Source organism: Cervus canadensis, chromosome 3, assembly GCF_019320065.1.
Source record: "Cervus canadensis isolate Bull #8, Minnesota chromosome 3, ASM1932006v1, whole genome shotgun sequence".
Classification (NCBI taxonomy): Eukaryota; Metazoa; Chordata; class Mammalia; order Artiodactyla; family Cervidae; genus Cervus; species Cervus canadensis.
In genome coordinates, this window is record NC_057388.1 from 66,846,391 (window position 1) to 66,865,415 (window position 19,025).

General features: G+C 37.6%; 1 protein-coding gene and 1 long non-coding RNA gene across 3 annotated transcripts in view; one reads left to right on the forward strand and one right to left on the reverse strand.

Moving 5' to 3' along the window:
* LOC122438481 overlaps positions 1 to 19,025 on the reverse strand; it is a 171,939-nt gene that overhangs the window by 135,283 nt on the left and 17,631 nt on the right. The window lies entirely within an intron of this gene.
* The window catches only part of C3H7orf31 (chromosome 3 C7orf31 homolog), a 40,926-nt gene that overhangs the window by 11,566 nt on the left and 10,335 nt on the right, over positions 1 to 19,025 (forward strand). The window contains exons 4-7 of the mRNA XM_043463368.1: positions 4,419 to 4,490; positions 6,592 to 6,621; positions 13,187 to 13,368; positions 16,743 to 16,831. Of these exons, the coding sequence (XP_043319303.1) occupies positions 4,419 to 4,490; positions 6,592 to 6,621; positions 13,187 to 13,368; positions 16,743 to 16,831 (373 nt within the window). The remainder of the gene's footprint in view (positions 1 to 4,418; positions 4,491 to 6,591; positions 6,622 to 13,186; positions 13,369 to 16,742; positions 16,832 to 19,025) is intronic.

Sequence of the window (19,025 nt, forward strand, 5' to 3'; positions counted from 1 at the left end):
ATTCAGTCATTTGAATATAGCAAGCATTGTTGAGATTAAGCTATAGCTCCTCATGGAGTTTATAGTTCTGGTCCCCAGAATTTGTATGTTAAAAAAATGTACAATATTCTAAAAGACTTAGAAGTATATTCAGAATTATAGTGGGTAAAAAGAAAGCAAAAGACTAGCTTCTTATGAGAAAGAAGTCTTAGTATCTTATGGAATGCAGCCCTAGGATACTTGGGAAATGAAATATTTGTTCCAATTAGACTGTCAATCACTCCTGACTCAGAAATGCAGGTTAATATATTTGGCTCTTGTCACACCCTTTTGTGTTAAATGTTATCATTTTTATCAATTAAATGTTATCATTATCATATTTATCTCTTAAAAATATTTCAAGTTCCCTTGCCCTCAGCCCATAGGAATTTATTACCTAGTGTGTGTGTGTGTGAGTGTGTGTGTGTGTGTGTGTTAGTTGCTCAACTGTGTCCGACTCTTTGTGATCCCGTGGACTGTAGCCCACCAGGCTCCTCTGTCATGGAATTCTCCAGGCCAGAATACCGAGTGGGTTGCCATTCCCTTTCCAGGGGCTCTTCCTGACCCAGGGATCGAACCCAGGTCTCCTGTATTCCAGATTCTTTCACTGTCTGAGCCACGAGGGAAGCCTTCACCTGGTGGAACCCCAAGTTTTGTTCCTAAAAGATCTAAGCTTCCCTTGGGGCTTCCCTGGGGGCTCAGTGGTAACGAATCTGCCTGCCGATGCAGGAGACATGGGTTTGATCCCTGATCAGGGAAGCTCTCATATGACAAGGAGAAACTAATAAGCCCATGGGCCACAACAACTGAGGCTGTGCTCTAGAGCCTGGGAGCCCCAACTGCTGAAGCCCACGTGCCCGAGAGTCTGTGCCCTGAGACAAGCAGAGCCATGGCAATGAGCAGCCCGCACACCGCAACCAGAGAGTAGCCCCGCACAACAACAAAGACCCAACACAGCGAAATAAATACACTTAAATCTTAAAAAACAACAACAAAAAAACTAAGCTGTTAGTGGTTCTGCCTTGTGCAGCTACTACACTATTCTATGAATTTTATGCCACTGGGAGCAATGTTAAGAGGTGTCCAAAAGATACTCCCAGTTCTAGAAATGCTCCTTTTCCCCAGCTTGGTAGAGCGCCAATCCTCTTGCCCTTCACATTTAGGATCTATCATCCCAGCCTATTTGGAATAATTCTTTCTTGCCTTGTTTCTCCAGAGTCACAAGGAGCCCCAGATTACATCATCAGTTCAGCTTCCAGTTCAGTGGGACCATTGTTATGTCATCTGGTGGCAGCATTTCTCCCTTAACCTCTAAATGAGCAAAGCTCAAGGTGGCTGGGGAGGAAGTAAAAATTTTCTCAAGTGTAATAAAAACAGTGAGGGGCCTCACTTCCACTTCCCCCCGTACTTTTTAGACCATGCATTCTGGCTACAGGGGAAAGTATTTATTGGTCACCAATTCAGAGCATGTGCCACACTCTTTAGGACAACACTGAGCCATAGCTGAATCATCAATAGGCCATTCTAGCATTCTGTAAATATGACAAGGCCAGTGAATCGTTTAAATTCAACCAGTACCTTATTTCTTTTTGTGATAAATTGAGTTCCTTAGTCAAGAGTAATACTGTTTAAGATGTCATGCAGTAAAAAAAAAAAAAAAAGATGTCATGCAGTGAATAAGGCATTCAGTTACATTCCACTGATGATGTAACTGGCAGCAATGTAGTGAGGAGGAAAGGGAAATCCTTAGTTAGAGGTTCCTGTGAGGATAAGTCATCTTTCATGATGCAGGGGTCTAATGTAGTCAACCACCCACCAGGTGGGTGACTAGTACACCCAGGGAGATTTTTCTCTATGAATTACTTAAGATTATTGGTAACTTCTGCTGGTAAACTTAAATGTAGCCAGACCAGTTTTGATGAAGGGGAGTTTCGTGTTGCTGAGTTCATACATGAGAACTTCTGTTCCTGCCTCTGTAATAATTTAGTTTAGTTTATGAAGCCACCAAGAAAGCACTGGGTGACTGGAGAAAGCCTGATAGATGCCCACAGAGTATCTAGCTAATTGAGAACACCCTCAGTTGTGAGATTCTGTTGGTGAGCATTCTTGTGGGGAATGAATAACCCTCACACTCTAGGACCAATCTCAAAGACTGAGAAAGCGAGTACTTTGGAGTCTATGTTGGGTAGATGAGAGGTAGGATGGGTGTTCAAAAGATACTGAGTTCAGCACTACAGTGTGTATTAAAATATCACAAGTGCCAAGAATGAAGGCTGCGGTGACTATGGACTTCAGGTGATAATGATGTGTCAGTGGAAGTTCATCAATCCTAGCAAATGTACCACTCTTGTGAGAGATGTTGATAATGGGGGAGTGTCAGGGAATGTTTGATGGGAGGATTCCTACATGCTGTCTCTCATGAGTCCTTTGTCCCTCTTCAAGCGGAACAGCACGCTGCTCCCAGGAACTGAGGTCATTGTGTGAGGCAAGCATGAGTCTCCTTTAGTAAACATTCTCCTTAGGACAAAACAGCTTAATCTCCTTCCCCTTTCTTGAGATATGGATTGTCTCCTGACCTTGTGACTAACATTACCCCTTGTTCCCTTGGTAACGGTTGCTGTACATTTGGTTTTCTGATCTCTATCATTCCCGAAAGAAGTTTCTTGTACTGCAGCCTATATATACTCATAGAAAAATCATTAAAGCACCTTTGCTCCATCAGAGCTTAGGTCCCCGGGTCTTTTTTGTCTCTCTCTCTCTCTCTTTCTCTCTCTCTCTTTCTCTCTTTCACTTTCTTATCGTCGACTCCATACCACAAGGTTCCGGTCCATTAAAGGACCCCAACAGGGGAGGCTAAGCATGTGTGAGTTAAAGGGTGTTTGATGATCTCTCTACCTTCAAATCTCTCAACCTTGCCATGAACCTAAAACTGCAATCTAAAGATTGTAAATATGGATATATCTGATTCTTTAAATTTCTCATAGTGTTTCACAGTATGGATGTATTAAATTATTTAGCCATTCTTGTATTTTCTTTTTCTTCTCTTGTATTAACTAAATGTAGGAATATCTTTATACAGGCTTACTTGACCTCAATACACAAATGTTTCTCCAGGGAAAATTCTAAGTAGAAGTTATGGATCACAATATATGAGTTATTTTTAATTTTAGCCCCAAAATGCTTTATATTCCCATAGTAGTATCTAAAAGTATCCATTTTGCCCTATTCTTAGCCAACTGTACTAACATTATCAGACTGTACAATTTTTGCCTATCTATAGAATAAAAAGCTTATCTTGATTTTCAGAATGCATTTCTCTGATTAGACTGAGTACTTTTTTCTTACATTTGTTTTCTTATTTTTGACCATTTATATTTCCTTTCTGTTCTTATTCTTTGCTCATTTTTATTGCTTGTTTTTAGCTATAGATTCTTACTGGTTCTTTATGTTCTGGATATTAACCCTATATGTATTTATTATGAATAATTTTTCTAATCTTTGTTTTATTTGAGTTTTTTTATACTGTCTTGTCTTAAATTTTTATAAATTCTCCTTATCTTTTTTTTTAATTTTTTTTCTATTTATTTTTGGCTGTGCTGGCTGTGTTGCACAGGCTTTTTTTACTTTTGGCAAGTGGGAACTACTTTCTAGTTGTGGTACATGGGCTTCTCATTGCAGTGACTTCTGTTGTTGCAAAGAATTCCATGGACAAAGGAGCCTGGTGTGCTACAGTCCATGGGGTTGCAAAGAGTTGGACAACTGAGCAACTAACACACACACACTCTTGTTGTGGAACACAGGCTCTAGGGCACACGGGCTTCAGTAGTTGCAGCATATGGGCTCAGTAGTTGTGACTCCTAGGCTCTAGATCACAGGCTCAGAAGTTGGGGTGCATGGCCTGAGTTGCTCCTCAGTATGTGGGATTTTCCCAGATCAGGACTCAAACCCATGTCACCTGCATTGACAAACAGATTCTTTACCACTGAGCCACCAGGGAAGTCCTTTTCAAAAATTTTTCATTTAATGTTATCAAATTTCCTTTTGATTGTTGAGTTTTTTAAAATCTTATTTAAAATGTTTTCCCTACCACCAAGAAAAAAAACATATTCCTATATTTATTTTAATATTTGTATGCTTTTCACCAATTCCTTAGATTTTTAATCCATCTAAATTATCTCTGTGAATAGTATGAAGTTGAAATCCTTTTTTCCAAATGGCTAGTGAATTTTTCCTACATTGTTTATTAAAAAATAAGCCTTTTCCCACTAATGTAAAATGCCATCTTTTCATGTACTGAATTACCACGTATATATGGTTGTATTCGTCTATTTATCTTTTACTATTTCACCATTACACTGCCATTAAAAAGATGTTCAATTTAATCTTTTCTTTCTTTTCAGAAAGCTTCCTATTGAACAATATTATTATTTGTCACAGAACAAAAAAAGTGACATCTACGGAAATGATTCTTTGTAAGTTTGAGGTTTCTTTTCCTTATGTGAAATCAAATAACATTTTTTAAGTGGAAATGAGTTATATGCAAAATTTTAAAAGTCCCCAAATTTTCCTCAAGTCTAGGGAACTTCTAGAAAAACAAAAGTCTTCCTTTTTTTAAATAGAGATCATTGATTATAGAAACCAAGACCAAAAGAACAAGAATAAAATAGACTAAAACCTACTAATAGTTTGTTGCATTTGAACAAAGAAAAAAAATCAGAAAGATGGAATAGTAATGTTCAAAAAGATTCATAGAGGTCCTCTTGACCCATTTCCCTGCCTTTGACTTTGTTATTCAATCTAATAAGAATCTGTTACATTTCTTAAGAGGGTCATAGAAAAAGCCCCAGTGCCCTCAATAAAAATTTTAATCAGAATTTTATGAAAGTGGTTTGTTATGACAATCTACAAATAACTCTTAATAAAATTACTCTGTAAGTTTCTCTTTTGGATAAAAAATACTTAATTACTCTTTGCTTAGAGGAATTATTTTCTAGTATATTCTTTTTTGCTCATTGAAATAGTTTGTTGTATATATTACAAAGGCCTACTTTGTAATTTTCAGATAAAAATAAAACACTGACCTCACTGAAGTAAAAATGAAAATACTAACATTAGTTCTGTTTATAGATAATAAATTAATATAGAGTTCAGCCACAAGAGGGAGCCAAAAAGCTATGAAATTTGTGGTTGCTAGGCCTTTTTCCCTTTGGGATTAATAAACTGAAAAGTAGAGAGTGGCAGTAAAATCATGGATAGGTTCAGGTCAAGGAATTCGTGTCTCTGAGCATTTTTTATTTTCATTTTATCCTTTCAAACTTTGAATTTTTAAAAAAGCTTTTTCTTTTTTAATTTTTATTCTTATTTTTCCATTTTGTTTTTTTAATTGAAGTACAGTTCATTTACCATGTATTAGTTTCAAGTGTATAGCAAAGTGATTTCAGTTATATACATACACACACACACAATTTTTTCCGTATTGAATCAAATTAATTTTAGGTAAGTACTTGTCAAAATCAGCTAAATGAGAAAAATCTTAAATGCTGATATAATGTTTCATATATAATAGTCAATCTGATAGCTCTCAATCTCATAGATTCTTATATTCATTGCTTTCCATCCCCTACTCAACCAGAAATTTAACTGGAAGGCATGCCTTTTTTTTTTTTAGTTCCAACAAACTTAGAGTCCAAATAAAGATATAAACCTTTTACGGTGCATGTGGATTGTGTGTTTACAATACTTTATAGACTGATAAAATTATATGGCTTATGTACCACTTTCTAAATAGAGGAACATATAAAAAAGCAAACAGTATCTTCAATTTTACTGCCTTTACTGTTGACTGATAGCATTCTGTTCATTTTTCATAACCGAAATATTTCAGAAATATTTGTATAGGCTGAAACTAATTGCTGAAATCCAATGAAAGTTGATGACAGTCCTTCTCTAGTGTGGACTTTGTCCCTGGGCTGCAGTGTTATTTCTTGGCACGTAGAGCCCAGAGCAATGAGTAAATACACAACCTTCTAATAGTGAAGTGATTCAGAAAAGGTATGCCTCTGAGAACTTGTTCAGTTTTGTTCTGGCCTCTCTGCAACTGGGCAACATTTACTCTCATGAGAGGTGAGCAATTCTGGGCAAAGGGGCAAAGCACATACTGTACTTATATGTTTTCTCCAACCAGGCCACACTCAGGTCACTTTAGGTCATGGAATTGCACCACATGCATGGTGTCAGGCTACCTCAGAGCACTTAGGTGCTTTGCCTATGAGCGTGAAGTCAGTAAGAACTAAAGCTCTATTATCACTAGAATAAGTTAGAAATGCAGAGTGGTGAGTGGGGCTGAAGTTAGAATAAGCTTAATGGAAAAAATTGACCAACAGACAACTGAGATATGATAATATCATATCTGTCTGGCTAATACTGATTGTTCCAGAAAGTCAATCAGTATCATAAAGACTCTGTAGTTTGCAAATGGGATACTTCTTTATTGTTAAGCAAGTCGCTAATAAAAATGTGAGCTTTTAAAAGTCCTTAATATAAATTAGGATTTGTTTCCTGTTTTTATTCTAGGCTGCCCAAACCACCTAATTCAACAGTAGGGTAAGTAGGCAACTGTATTTTCCTTCCCTGTTATAGTCAAGAAAAAAATATTGGCCATCTATATGTCTTAAGACAGTGTAAGGACAAGTTATACTTTTCATAGTTCTTTTTTTCCTTAATCAGGCAAGAGAAGAGGCTGATACAAGTCCGAAATAACAGTATTACTGATTTCCCCCAATTATATTCCCGACTAATTTTTTAAAGTAAACTTTTAAATTTAGTCCTATTTTATATTTACAAAATTATTGGGAAAACAGAACAAAGATTTCCTATTTACCTCATACCCAGTTTCCCCTATTATTACGTCTTATATTAGTATGGTACCTTTGTCCTATTAATGAGCCAATAGTGGTGCATTAGTATTGTTTAGATTTCCTCAATTTTTCCCTAATGTCCTTTTGCTATTCCTGGATCCTATCCAGGACACCACAGTACCTTTAGTAGTCATGTCTCCTTAGGCTCCTTTTGGCTCTGACAGTTCCTCAGACTTCCCTTCTTTTTTTTTCTTTAAATTACCTCAGGGGACTTTCATAGTGGTCCAGTGGCTAAGACTCGGTGCCCCCAGTGCAAAGGGTTCAATCCCTGGTCAGGAGAACTAGATCCCATGTGCTGCAACTAAGACCTGGCACAGCCAAATAAGTAAAAATAAATACTTTAAATGACCTCAATAGTTTTGATGATTATCCGTCAAGTATTTTGTAGAATGTCCCCCAATCAGGACTTGTCTGGTGTTTTCCTCATGATTAGATTGGAGTAGTATGTCTCAGGGAGGAGAACCACAGAGGTAAACTGCCATTTTCATCATATCCTGTCCAGTGCATAACTTATCACTGTTGATGGTAACCTTGATTACCTAGCTGATGTAGTATTTATGAGGTTCCCCCAGTGTGCAGTTAACCTTTTTTTCTCCATTTCCCATCCTATACTCTTTAGAAGAAAATCACTATGTGCAGCCCACACTTAAAAGTCTGGAATTATCTGAAGGCAGGGTATCTGCATAAATTATTTGGTATTGTTTTGTAAGGGAAATGTGTCTATTCCTCCTCATTTATTTAATCACTTATTTAACCAGTATAGACTCATGGATTTTATTTTGTACTGGATACTTTAGTAGCAATCCTGTACTACTTTATTTTGTCATTCAAATTGGCCACGGGAGCTCTTTCAGTTGGCTTCTATGCCCATACCCCTACCACTGGGGGCATTTTGTATGAGGGTTTTTGGTTTATTTTTCTGTTTGTTTCTTTGTTTTTGAGTCGTTCATCACTTATCACTGTGGGGCTTTTTCTTTTAGCATTTCCTTACTTCCTGGCAGTACAAGATGCTTCTGTAGTACAAGATGCTCCAGGCTCATCCTGTTTATGTCCTGCCCCAGGTCTAGAACCAGCCATTTCTCCAAGGAGTCCAGCTCCTGCCACTGGAGAATGGTATTAGAATCCACTATCTGAGTGCTCGGTGTCGCTGATGCTGTTGGAGTCCCTATCAATCTTAACTGGAAATACTAAGCTGGCATTTAAAAATTGCATTCCAGTTAAAGCAAAGATCTGCTCAAAAGGCTATTAAAAGTAAAGTCTAGGTTCTTTGGGGTTTTCCTTTTCAAAAAACAACTATATGAAGACCTTTGTTTTGGACTTTTGAAATTCTCTTTGTGGCAACATGAAAAACAAAAAGTAAAGCCCTTTTTTGTTGGTTTTATTTTTTTCCTCAGATGACCTTATAGTCCGATAAGTTCCAAAGTCTCTTCCTTTGACCTCAGCTCCTCAGACATCCCCTTGGGAGAGCTGTGTAGCGTTTTGATAAAAGTCTTGGTAGACCTGCCCCGCAGGGCAGACTGAGGCCAGAGACAGCGTGCCTCTGACTGAATTATTCAAAGAGAAACCGGATTCCTTTATTTAAATGTCTATGTAGTTATGCAAGTGTTTCATGTTCTGCCTTTTCCGTCTGTACTATTTCTTCTCTATTTATGGACAGTAAATACTGTCTTCTCTACTTATGAAAAGTAATATTTATAAATCATTTAATATAACAGGAACATAATTATTTTCTACATAGTCTTAGTTTAAAGGAATAAATATACATTCTGGTCATTGGTACTCAAAACTTGAATGGGTTACAACTTGAAAATTTAGTTGAGGGTATAATTTGCAATTTTTTAACTAACAAAAATAACGTATATACCAGATATTAAATGAAATTCCGTAACATGCCTCGACTCAAGAAATGCAGAGTCCACAGCTTTCAGGTCTTAAAAGTAAAAAACATTTTCCTAAATCATTACCAGATATAACTTAGTACTGTTTGCTAGGAAATATATATTACTAGAATCTGAAGGGGAAAAAGTTTTGCCTTAATCCTAAGTGATGATAATTAATGGAGGCCCCTGGCTGCCTTCCTAGTCCCACTTTTACCCCTTCTACGCAAAGCCAGAATCCAGGCCACACCCAAACCCAGAAGATCCTAAGAACTACAGATACACATTTTGCAATTTTACTTTCTATTAAGAGGACCAGTCTCAGAAAGAAAAAGCTTATCGAATTCTTGTGATTCTTTTTTGTGATTTACAGTCCATGGGGTTGCAAAGAATCGGACACAACTGAATACACACACACAGCACAACAAACTCTTGGCCTTTAGAATTTATTTTGTAAATTAACAAGTTAATCTCTGCTTTCTGGTGTCTTAGTGACAAAAACAAGATATAATGAAAAGAAATGTAATGACTTTTGTTCAGGAAGTTCTTACCAATATCAAATTAGTAAAACATGGGGTCACCTTGCCCTGGCCTCTGACCTGGAGCTAAATATTTATCAGCGGATTATTCTCTCAGAAAGAATGTAGATAAAGCGGTTAGCAGAGGGCCTGGCATGTGTTTTATTATCATTGTAGTTAACATTTAAAGGCAAAGTTCTCTGAGTGTAATTCCTACTCATGTAGCAGTTACAATGTCTGAGGACCTTCCAAGATTGCCTACTGGGATATTTTCTAGGAACAGGGAACAGATAGGACCATTTTTTGAAATATTCATAACCACATTTCCTTAAACCACATCAAGTCCATGGGAAATGATAACAGAAGTTCCAAATTTAATCCCACTAATTCCACATTCCCACTGGTTCTTACACTTCAGCTCAACCTGGCACATCCTGGGAAGAACCCAGGAGAATCAAAATGAATTTTCTACCCAGAAAAGTTGCATACATGAAAAGTTAATTAGCACTAAAACAATTACTGCATTCAATTTACTCCATTAACCATTCTTCCCAGTATGTTTTATGACTCAGGTCTCCCGGCTATTGGACAATATTAGAAGCCCAGCCTTTCTCATTCATTCCTCACTGTCCCTAGGATCTTTGTTTCTCATCCAGGTCCCCTGCTTCCTGAGTGCTCTACCTGAAGGTGAATGAGCCAAGCCCTCAAGGCTTTGCATGTGCCTTGAACAAAACCCTCCCTTAGAACATAGGTTTTACTAGCCTACAGGAAACTCCAGCCTTTCCTGACTCAAGTAGACTGGACACTCTCCATGAGCATAAACATGTTTGTTGCTGCTTTATTTGCTCAGACTTTAAATGCTCACTTATTTTCAAGCAAAATGGTAAGAAATTAATTCCTCTTACAAAGGGGGCACAGTTCACTATAGAACCATTGAAGCAGACACTGGAAATATTTATGTAGAAGAAATGAAAATCATTGCATAGCATATAAAATGAAGTACAACCAGTATTGCTTCAGTGAAAGAGCAGTCACTATTTCACTGTCTTCATGATTCCCAGGGACATCAGTTAGCTGGAATCCAGGAATGTCCTGTTTCTCTGTTCTCATGTCATCATAGAGTTGATGACGTTATACCTTGTACCAAGCTGTCCGGGAGATGATGTGGCACTTATAAACTGGAAAAGTGTTTAGTGGCTAGCTATAAAATAATGCTATACCAAATTCAAAAGTGTGTTCAAGTGGGAGAGCCTGCAACAAGGGCAAGAAAACCACATCACTTTACACAAAAACAAAAATAGCTGACTGGCCTCAGAAATGACTTATGCCTGAAGTCTAGGCTTTTTCTCTTACAAATCAATCTTAACTTCTTGTGGTGTCCATAAGAGACCAGGAACTTGTTAAGAATCTTAAGCTATGAGGTATTTCAGAGAGCCCACCAAGATGCCAACGCTGCTGAATTCAGTACAGGTTTGCATCAGGGTGACGAGAACAGATGGCCAAACTAACCAAAAATGACTGCTATTGAAAAATATACTATGATGCAAAAGCAATGAGACATTTTTAAATGTTTCTTATAGAAATCATTCTCATTCTTTCATAGTCACACCATCCATAGGAACTTGCAAAAGCTATTATATAAATCCTGCCAATACTTAGATGGAAAATAGTGATAGAAAAATTTCAGTAGCAAGACTTTCACATAAACATTTGTGGCATAACTTATACATTTATTTCGGCCTGATAGTACAGGCATCACACAGCTTTCCCGTCATTTCTGTGAGTTCTCACGGTGAGCACTAGAAATGCAGTTCAACCTTGACACCCTTTCCCCAGCTCTTCTCCCATAAAAGCCCAGAGCACGTGTACTGCGGCAGCCTGTTTTCTACTCGGTTTGCACACGCTCTGTTGGAGGTCTGAATTATCCCTGGTTATATTCGCTGGGGAAAACAGAAACAAACAAATTTACAGTCTCACAGTTCTGAAGACTAGAAATTCGAGATGAAGATTCCAGCCTTTTTTAAAACTGTATTTTCTACTTATATATAACACTTCTCTGTGCCTTGGACTTCCTAACTTTGATTCTCCTCTAATTTAGGTAACTCTCACACAGCTTTTTTTTAAACCTCTGCTAGTTCTTTTTAAGAACTCTGCTTGTTCTTCACATGATAAGAAAATTGTATCCCTGTTGTCTCTTTAAATTGTTGGATTTTTTTTTTCATTCAGTATACTAGCTATTTTTGGCTTTTTGATTTCTAAACAGTACTGTGTACACTGTGTAGATAAACAGGCAGTATATTTTGTTGATTGATTGCTTAAAGAAACAGATGGCCTAGTTGAGTCCAAGATGGTAAGGGATCATTTTGCCCGTTGAAACTGACTGCCTAAAAGGATTCCATAAAATGAAGTACGGGGATTCTCTAAAAATAAGATGCAGGAATGGGAAGCAGCTAGAAATTCTTCCTGTAGTGTTCCAAAAACTACAAAATTCATATATCTTCCACTTCATATTTTTATATCAGTAGCAAAATATATGCACTGATAAAGAATTAACTATGATTTATTTTTTGTTTGTTTTTTAATTTTTTAATATAAATTTATTTATTTTAATTGGAGGCTAATTACTTTACAATATTGTAGTGGTTTTGCCGTATGTTGACATGAATCCACCACAGGTGTACATGTGTTCCCCATCCTGAACCCCCCTCCCACCTCCCTCCCCACCCCATCCCTCTGGATCATCCCAATGCACCAGCCCCAAGCACCCTGTCTCATGCATCGAACCTGGACTGGCGATTCATTTCACATATGATAATATACATGTTTCAATGCCATTCTCCCAAATCATCCCACCCTTACCCTCTCCCACAGAGTCCAAAAGACTGTTCTATACATCTCTGTCTCTTTTGCTGTCCCACATATAGGGTTATCCTTACCATCTTTCTAAATTCCATATATATGTGTTAGTATACTGTATTGGTGTTTTTCTTGCTGGCTTACTTCCCTCTGTATAATAGGCTCCAGTTTCATCCACCTCATTAGAGCTGATTCAGATGTATTCTTTTTAATCGCTGAGTAATATTCCATTGAGTATATGTACCACAGCTTTCTTATCCATTCATCTGCTAATGGATATCTAGGTTGCTTCCATGTCCTGGCTATTGTAAACAGTGCTGTGATGAACATTGGGGTACACATGTCTCTTTCAATTCTGGTTTCCTCGGTGTGTATGCCCAGCAGTGGGATTTCTGGGTCATATGGCAGTTCTATTTCCAGTTTTTTAAGAAATCTCCACACTGTTCTCCGTAATGGCTGTACTAGTTTGCATTCCCACCAACAGTGTAAGAGGGTTCCCTTTTTTCCACACCCTCTCCAGCATTTATTGCTTGTAGACTTTTGGATAGCAGCCATTCTGACTGGCGTGAAATGGTACCTCACTGTGGTTTTGATTTGCATGTCTCTGATAATGAGTGGTGATGAGCATCTTTTCATGTGTTTGTTAGCCATCTGTAGGTCTTCTTTGGAGAAATGTCTGTTTAGTTCTTTGGCCCATTTTTTGATTGGGTCATTTATTTTTCTGGAATTGAGCTGCAGAAGTTGCTTGTATATTTTTGAGATTCTTAAAATAACTTTTTTTTTATTCATTTAGCAAAATTAAGAAAATTTCATATGTTTTGTGATATCTATTCCACCAGAATGGTAACTCCATGAGGATAGGGACTTTGGCTCACTGTCATACACCAAGGATTAGAACAGTACTTGCCACAAGGAGAGAGTCCCAATAAATATTGGATTGATTAAGTGTTTTCCATTGCACTTCTTTCTATTCTGTTTTGTTTTCTCAACTAAATCTCAGGGAAATCTGCTCCCCATATCCGATTGAACACCCCTACCATACACATATCTCCCGTGGAGCCATGTTCCCGACTTTTACATCACCCAAGGATCTCTACACTGGCATTAAAGCCCGAACCCAACAGCCGTTCCCTCCAACGGTGCCAACAAAGCCTTATGATACAACAGTTTTGAAGACAAGAGGTAATGTGATTTGAAATCAGAACAGTATTCCTCTTTTTATATTTGAAGTTTATTCAATAATAAAATTAAACAAAGGACCCCATTACAGACTAAATCAAATTCTCTGGAGACGCTCTTTACTTTTCTTTTTATACAGAGCTTCCTATGATATAACCAGAACCAAATGTAGAATTAGTTGCTTATATTCTACTTGTATTTTCAATGTTTATTTCCTTCCCATTCTCTCTATGGTTTAGCCTTGACAAATTTCATTCTAGCTCAAGTGATCAGCACAAAGGACAACATTTGGCTCAGAGGCTCAGTCTAGACATGCGTTTAGCTGTTGTGATAAAACTGAAAATATCATCATTGAAATAAGACTCAGCAAGTAATAAGATCAATTTAATCAATTCCTTTGAACACTCTGGAGTGTCTTTTCACAGATGCAAACATTTGGGTCTTCCCAGATATGTTTCACTAAAAAGGATAGTAAGCTCGTACACTAGCCATCAGTTCTATCCCATACTAGACACCTCAAAACAGAGAATAAATCTATGGAGAAAGACAAGATACTAGAGGTCCGATAACTGAAGATGACAAAAGAGGTACATAGCAGACAGAGGTAAATATTTGTTGAATGAACTTTGGTAAGACCCAAGAACTACACTATAATGCACTTCCTCTGTACATGAATATTTGGACCCAATATAAGAAGAGAATACTGCCATCATCAATATCAACCTCAGCATCTTATTAGGAGGCAGATTTTGAAAAATATGGTGGCGTGTTTAAGAGCAGGACTAGGGAGTCCAACTGCACAGGACTGGCTCTGCCATTTACTCACCACGGACCATGGGAAAGTTCCTTAACTTCTCTGCCTCCACTTCCCAATCTGTAAAATGGAATATTCATGCCTACTTCATAGATAATAGAGATTGTGTTAGCAGTAAAATAATGCTCAAAATTCTCCAAGCCAGGCTTCAGCAATACGTGAACTGAGAACTTCCAAATGTTCAAGCTGGTTTTAGAAAAGGCAGAGGAACCAGAGATCAAATTGCCAACACCCGCTGGATCATCAAAAAAGCAAGAGAGTTCCAGAAACACATCTATTTCTGCTTTATTGACCATGCCAAAGCCTTTGACTGTGTGGATCACAATAAACTGTGGAAAATTCTGAAAGAGATGGGAATGCCAGACGACCTGACCTGCCTCTTGAGAAATCTGTATGCAGGTCAGGAAGCAACAGTCAGAACTGGACATGGAACAACAGACTGGATCCAAATAGGAAAGGGAGTATGTAAATTTGTATATTTTCACCCTGCTTATTTAACTTCTATGCAGAGTACATCATGAGAAACGCTGGGCTGGATAAAGCACAAGCTGGAATCAAGGTTACCGGGAGAAATATCAAGAACCTCAGATATGCAGATAACACCACCTTTATGGCAGAAAGTGAAGAAGAACTAAAGAGCCTCTTGATGAAAGTGAGAGAGGAGAGTGAAAAAGTTGGTTTAAAGCTCAACATTCAGAAAAGTTAAGATCATGGTATCCGGTCCCATCGTTTCATGGCAAATAGATGGGGAAACAGTGGAAGCAGTGTCAGGCTTTATTTTTGGGGGCTCCAAAATCACTGCAGATGGTGATTGCAGCCATGAAATTAAGAGACACTTACCTTGGAAGGAAAGTTATGACCAACCTAGATAGTATATTAAAAGGCAGAGACATTACTTTGTCAACAAAGGTCCATCTAGTCAAGGCTATGGTTTTTCCAGTGGTCATGTATGGATGTGAGATATGGATGTCATATGGATGTGAGCTTTCTTTCTATAAAGAAAGCTGAGGGCTAAAGAATTGATTCTTTTGAACTATGGTGTTGGAGAAGACTCTTGAGAGTCCCTTGAACTGCAAGGAGATCCAACCAGTCCATCCTAAAGGAGATCAGCCCTGGGTGTTCATTGGAAGGACTGATGTTGAAGCTGAAACTTCAATACTTTGGCCACCTGATGCGAAGAGCTGACTCATTTGAAAAGACCCTGATGCTGGGAAGGATTGAGGGCAGGAGGAGAAGGGGACGACAGAGGATGAGATGGTTGGATGGCATCACTGAGTCAATGGTCATGAGTTTGGGTGAACTCCGGGAGTTGGTGATAGACAGGGAGAGCAGGCATGCTGTGGTTCATGGGGTCGCAAAGAGTCGGACACAACTGAGCGACTGAACTGAAATTAGTTTCTTTCTGAAATTACATGAAGTGCATACGATTAGGAAGAAATCACACAAATATGTGTTGAATTTACAAAAACACTTTTCACTGCAGTTGTAGACCAGGGATTGAAGAAATAAGTTACCAGCTTAATCTTCTGGTTCAAGCATCTACTAACTGGTCAACCCTTAATTAAGGGTTATGAGTATATTATTCTCTATTATTATTATTATTATATAATTATTATAAATATATATAATTATTATAATAATAACCCCAATAACCCTAATAAATAAATAAAACCTTTCTAGTTTTTATTTATAGTACTAGTTTATAGAACTAGTACTACCTTGGGTTTTCTACTCTTCCACTTATTTTAACTCTTCTTTTCTAGAAATAAATAGAATCTAGGTTAAGAGAGAAGCTCTAGAACCAGATTGCCTAAATTTGAATTATTGCACTTATTCATTGTGTGACCTTGGGAAAATTGCTGATTTTCCTTGTGCCTCAATTTCCTTATTTGTTAAAATGGAAATAATAGTACCTTCCTCATAGCACTCAGTATAATACTAGCAGTATAATACTAACATTATAATAAGTGTTCACTAAATGCCAGCCTTTGTTCTTATTACATATGGTGATGGGTGTTCAGAGCATACTTTAATGTGGAGTTTATCATAGGACCAGAGGAAGCCAGGATGTATTTGGTAAATCTTCTCCAGCTACCACCAATACCTAAAAAGTTGTATTCTTTAAATGTTCTATTTAAATACTTCTTTTGGTAAGCATGTACTCACTCCATTTCTTGATATTTAAACAGAGAAAACCTAAAACAGGTGGTATAGAAATGTATTTGCTGAGTCTTCAGAGACCAAAAAGAGTATCTGGGAAGAGATTTATGATTTACCTAAGAAGCCCTTTTCCTATGATTTACTTAAATCACCTTTAAAAAAAAAAAAAACAAAACAAGAAAGGAGCAGGACTGCTGCCCCCTCAATCTGCTGAAGGCACCAGGCTTCGAGACTCACTCTTGCTCTGTGTGGCCCACATGCTGTTCACTAAGGGCAAGAGTTCAAACAGAGCTATAACTGTAAAGCTCAAATGTGCACCCGAGTTCCTCTCTATTATCTTGTTTGTATTTATTGCACCCATAAATCTTATTAATTAAAAGGCTGCTTCTCTGGAAAATTTCAGGTAACCCTTACAGATATGAACTGCTTGATTTTCCGACGGATTCCAAGAAGAAAGCATTGGTTTGGCCAGGTCAGCAAGTATATTTTGACGTAAGTATCTTTTTAAATGTGTGTTTAAAACAAACTAAAAGATGCTTTTGCTTTCTATGGTTATAAAAATCCAAAAGATAGATTACTTTTATTTTCTATACAGATGGAAACATTGAGATTTTGACCATGATTCACATTTTTTGTTTGTTTTCTTAACTGATTTTATGTAACATTTTATGTAAATTTCCATATTTATAAAAAGTTCCTTGCAAAATGAAGTAAACGAGGACTGTAGATCGATCATTCACTGTCTCTGCAACTCTGTTCTTATGATTCATAATATATCAAGTAACTTCGAATATACATAGAGTAAATGGGAGGTTTACAGAAAGATTTGCAATTTAATGTGCCAATTACAGTAGTACCTTTGTGCAGAATCAAAAATAAAATAAAATAGTAGCCACCATTTATTAAGAAATTGTTACACCCTAACTTCTTTATATATAGGGTGTCCTTTGGCCCTTACAACACACTCAAAAGTTGAGTATGATCATCCCCATTTTATAAATGAGGAAACTGAGGCTCAAGGAGTTGGTAACTATCTCACAATCATAGAACTCAGGCTCATGAGACTCCAGTGTCTGTTCTTAACCTCTGTACCATGACTCCACATAGTAAAAAGAGAACACTTTGAAATCATGAAGGAAAACATATATTTGAAAATAATAATAGTTAACATTCACTGGCCAGTTAGTTTCTGAGGGGCAATACCAAATGTTTTCCATATATTATGTCCTTGCATCTAGTAGTCTGTGAAGTAGGCAAGAAATAATGATGGAAACCTAGAAACATTTGAATTTCTCTGGGAAAGATTACTGTGGCAGGCCAGAGTGTGGTCATTGCAATGTCATACAGTCATCTATGAAGCAATTTCCTGTTTGTTTTTTGTAAAGTTATATATGTCAAGAAAAATCCTTCAAGAATCATCTATCTGACTAGATGACTTTTATTCTTTCAAGCAAAATCTGTATCAAAGTAACCTAGAAATATGAGAAGTTCTTCTTCTTTCAATTCCTCTCATTTCTACCTGCTTATTAAAATACTGCTGTAACTCGTGTCACCCCCCTTGGCAATCTTGATTAGCACCCCTTTACCTGAGTGTGAATTCCAGTGCTTTAATGCTACAATGCCCCTTTGGTTCTGGCCTTCCCTCCTCTCTTCCTTCTCACAGCCTGGCTCTGTTCGCTGGTCCCTGAGCAGGTTCATGGCCACTGCCTCTTCCTGAAATGCTCTCTTCTCTGTCATCTCAGACTTGCTCTTTCTTCAAGGCTCAGCTCAACCCTCATTGTTTCTGTTGCATAGCAGAGAGTGAACCAAATTAGGAAAACTGTGTTCTAGTTCCTGCTTATATCTGCCATTTGTTCTCTAATGGGCATGCTCTCTATTCACTGTCTTGCTGCCTTTGCCTTTCCTCCATTCTGTCCCAGGCAGCCTTCCTCCTACCATGCATCCTCCTGTGCCTTCAACTTTCTCTGTTCCAAAGTCCTAACTAGATAACAAAGAAATGTATCTCTGCCACTGTCTTATTTGCTCTCCCTCCTCTGTTCATTTCATATGCAAATGACAAAGTTCCTAATCATGGCTTCTTAATGTAAAAACAGTGCTGACACAATGACATGAAATATGATCCAATAAAGATCCAATGTGTCCCCAATGTTAATGTCTCTCCAAAGAGCAAAGTGGTCTCCATAATAGACCTCTTCTCTCCATTAAACCTTAGTAAGCCCCACCACTCAAGACTAAAACAATACATTATATATAGTGCTTTGTTTTAACATGTTATGACTGTATTAACTCCTGTTATTTTAATGCAATTTATGGAGTTTTTGGTGCCTAGCCCAGGGCACTTAGAAGCTGGCGCATAGTTTTGCTTGTATCTGGTATTCAGTAAATGTTTATTAAATAATTTACAAGTTTCATAGATTTTTGTTGTTGTTGTTTTCTTTTTTTTTCCCATTTATTTTTATTAGTTGGAGGCTAATTACTTTACAGTATTATAGTGGGTTTTGTCATACATTGACATGAATCAGACATGGATTTACATGTATTCCCCGTCCTGATCCCCCCTCCCACTTCCCTCTCTACCCGATTCCTCTGGGTCTTCCCAGTGCACCAGGCCCGAGCACTTGTCTCATGCATCCAGCCTGGGCTGGTGATCTGTTTCACCCTAGATAATATACATGTTTCGATGTTG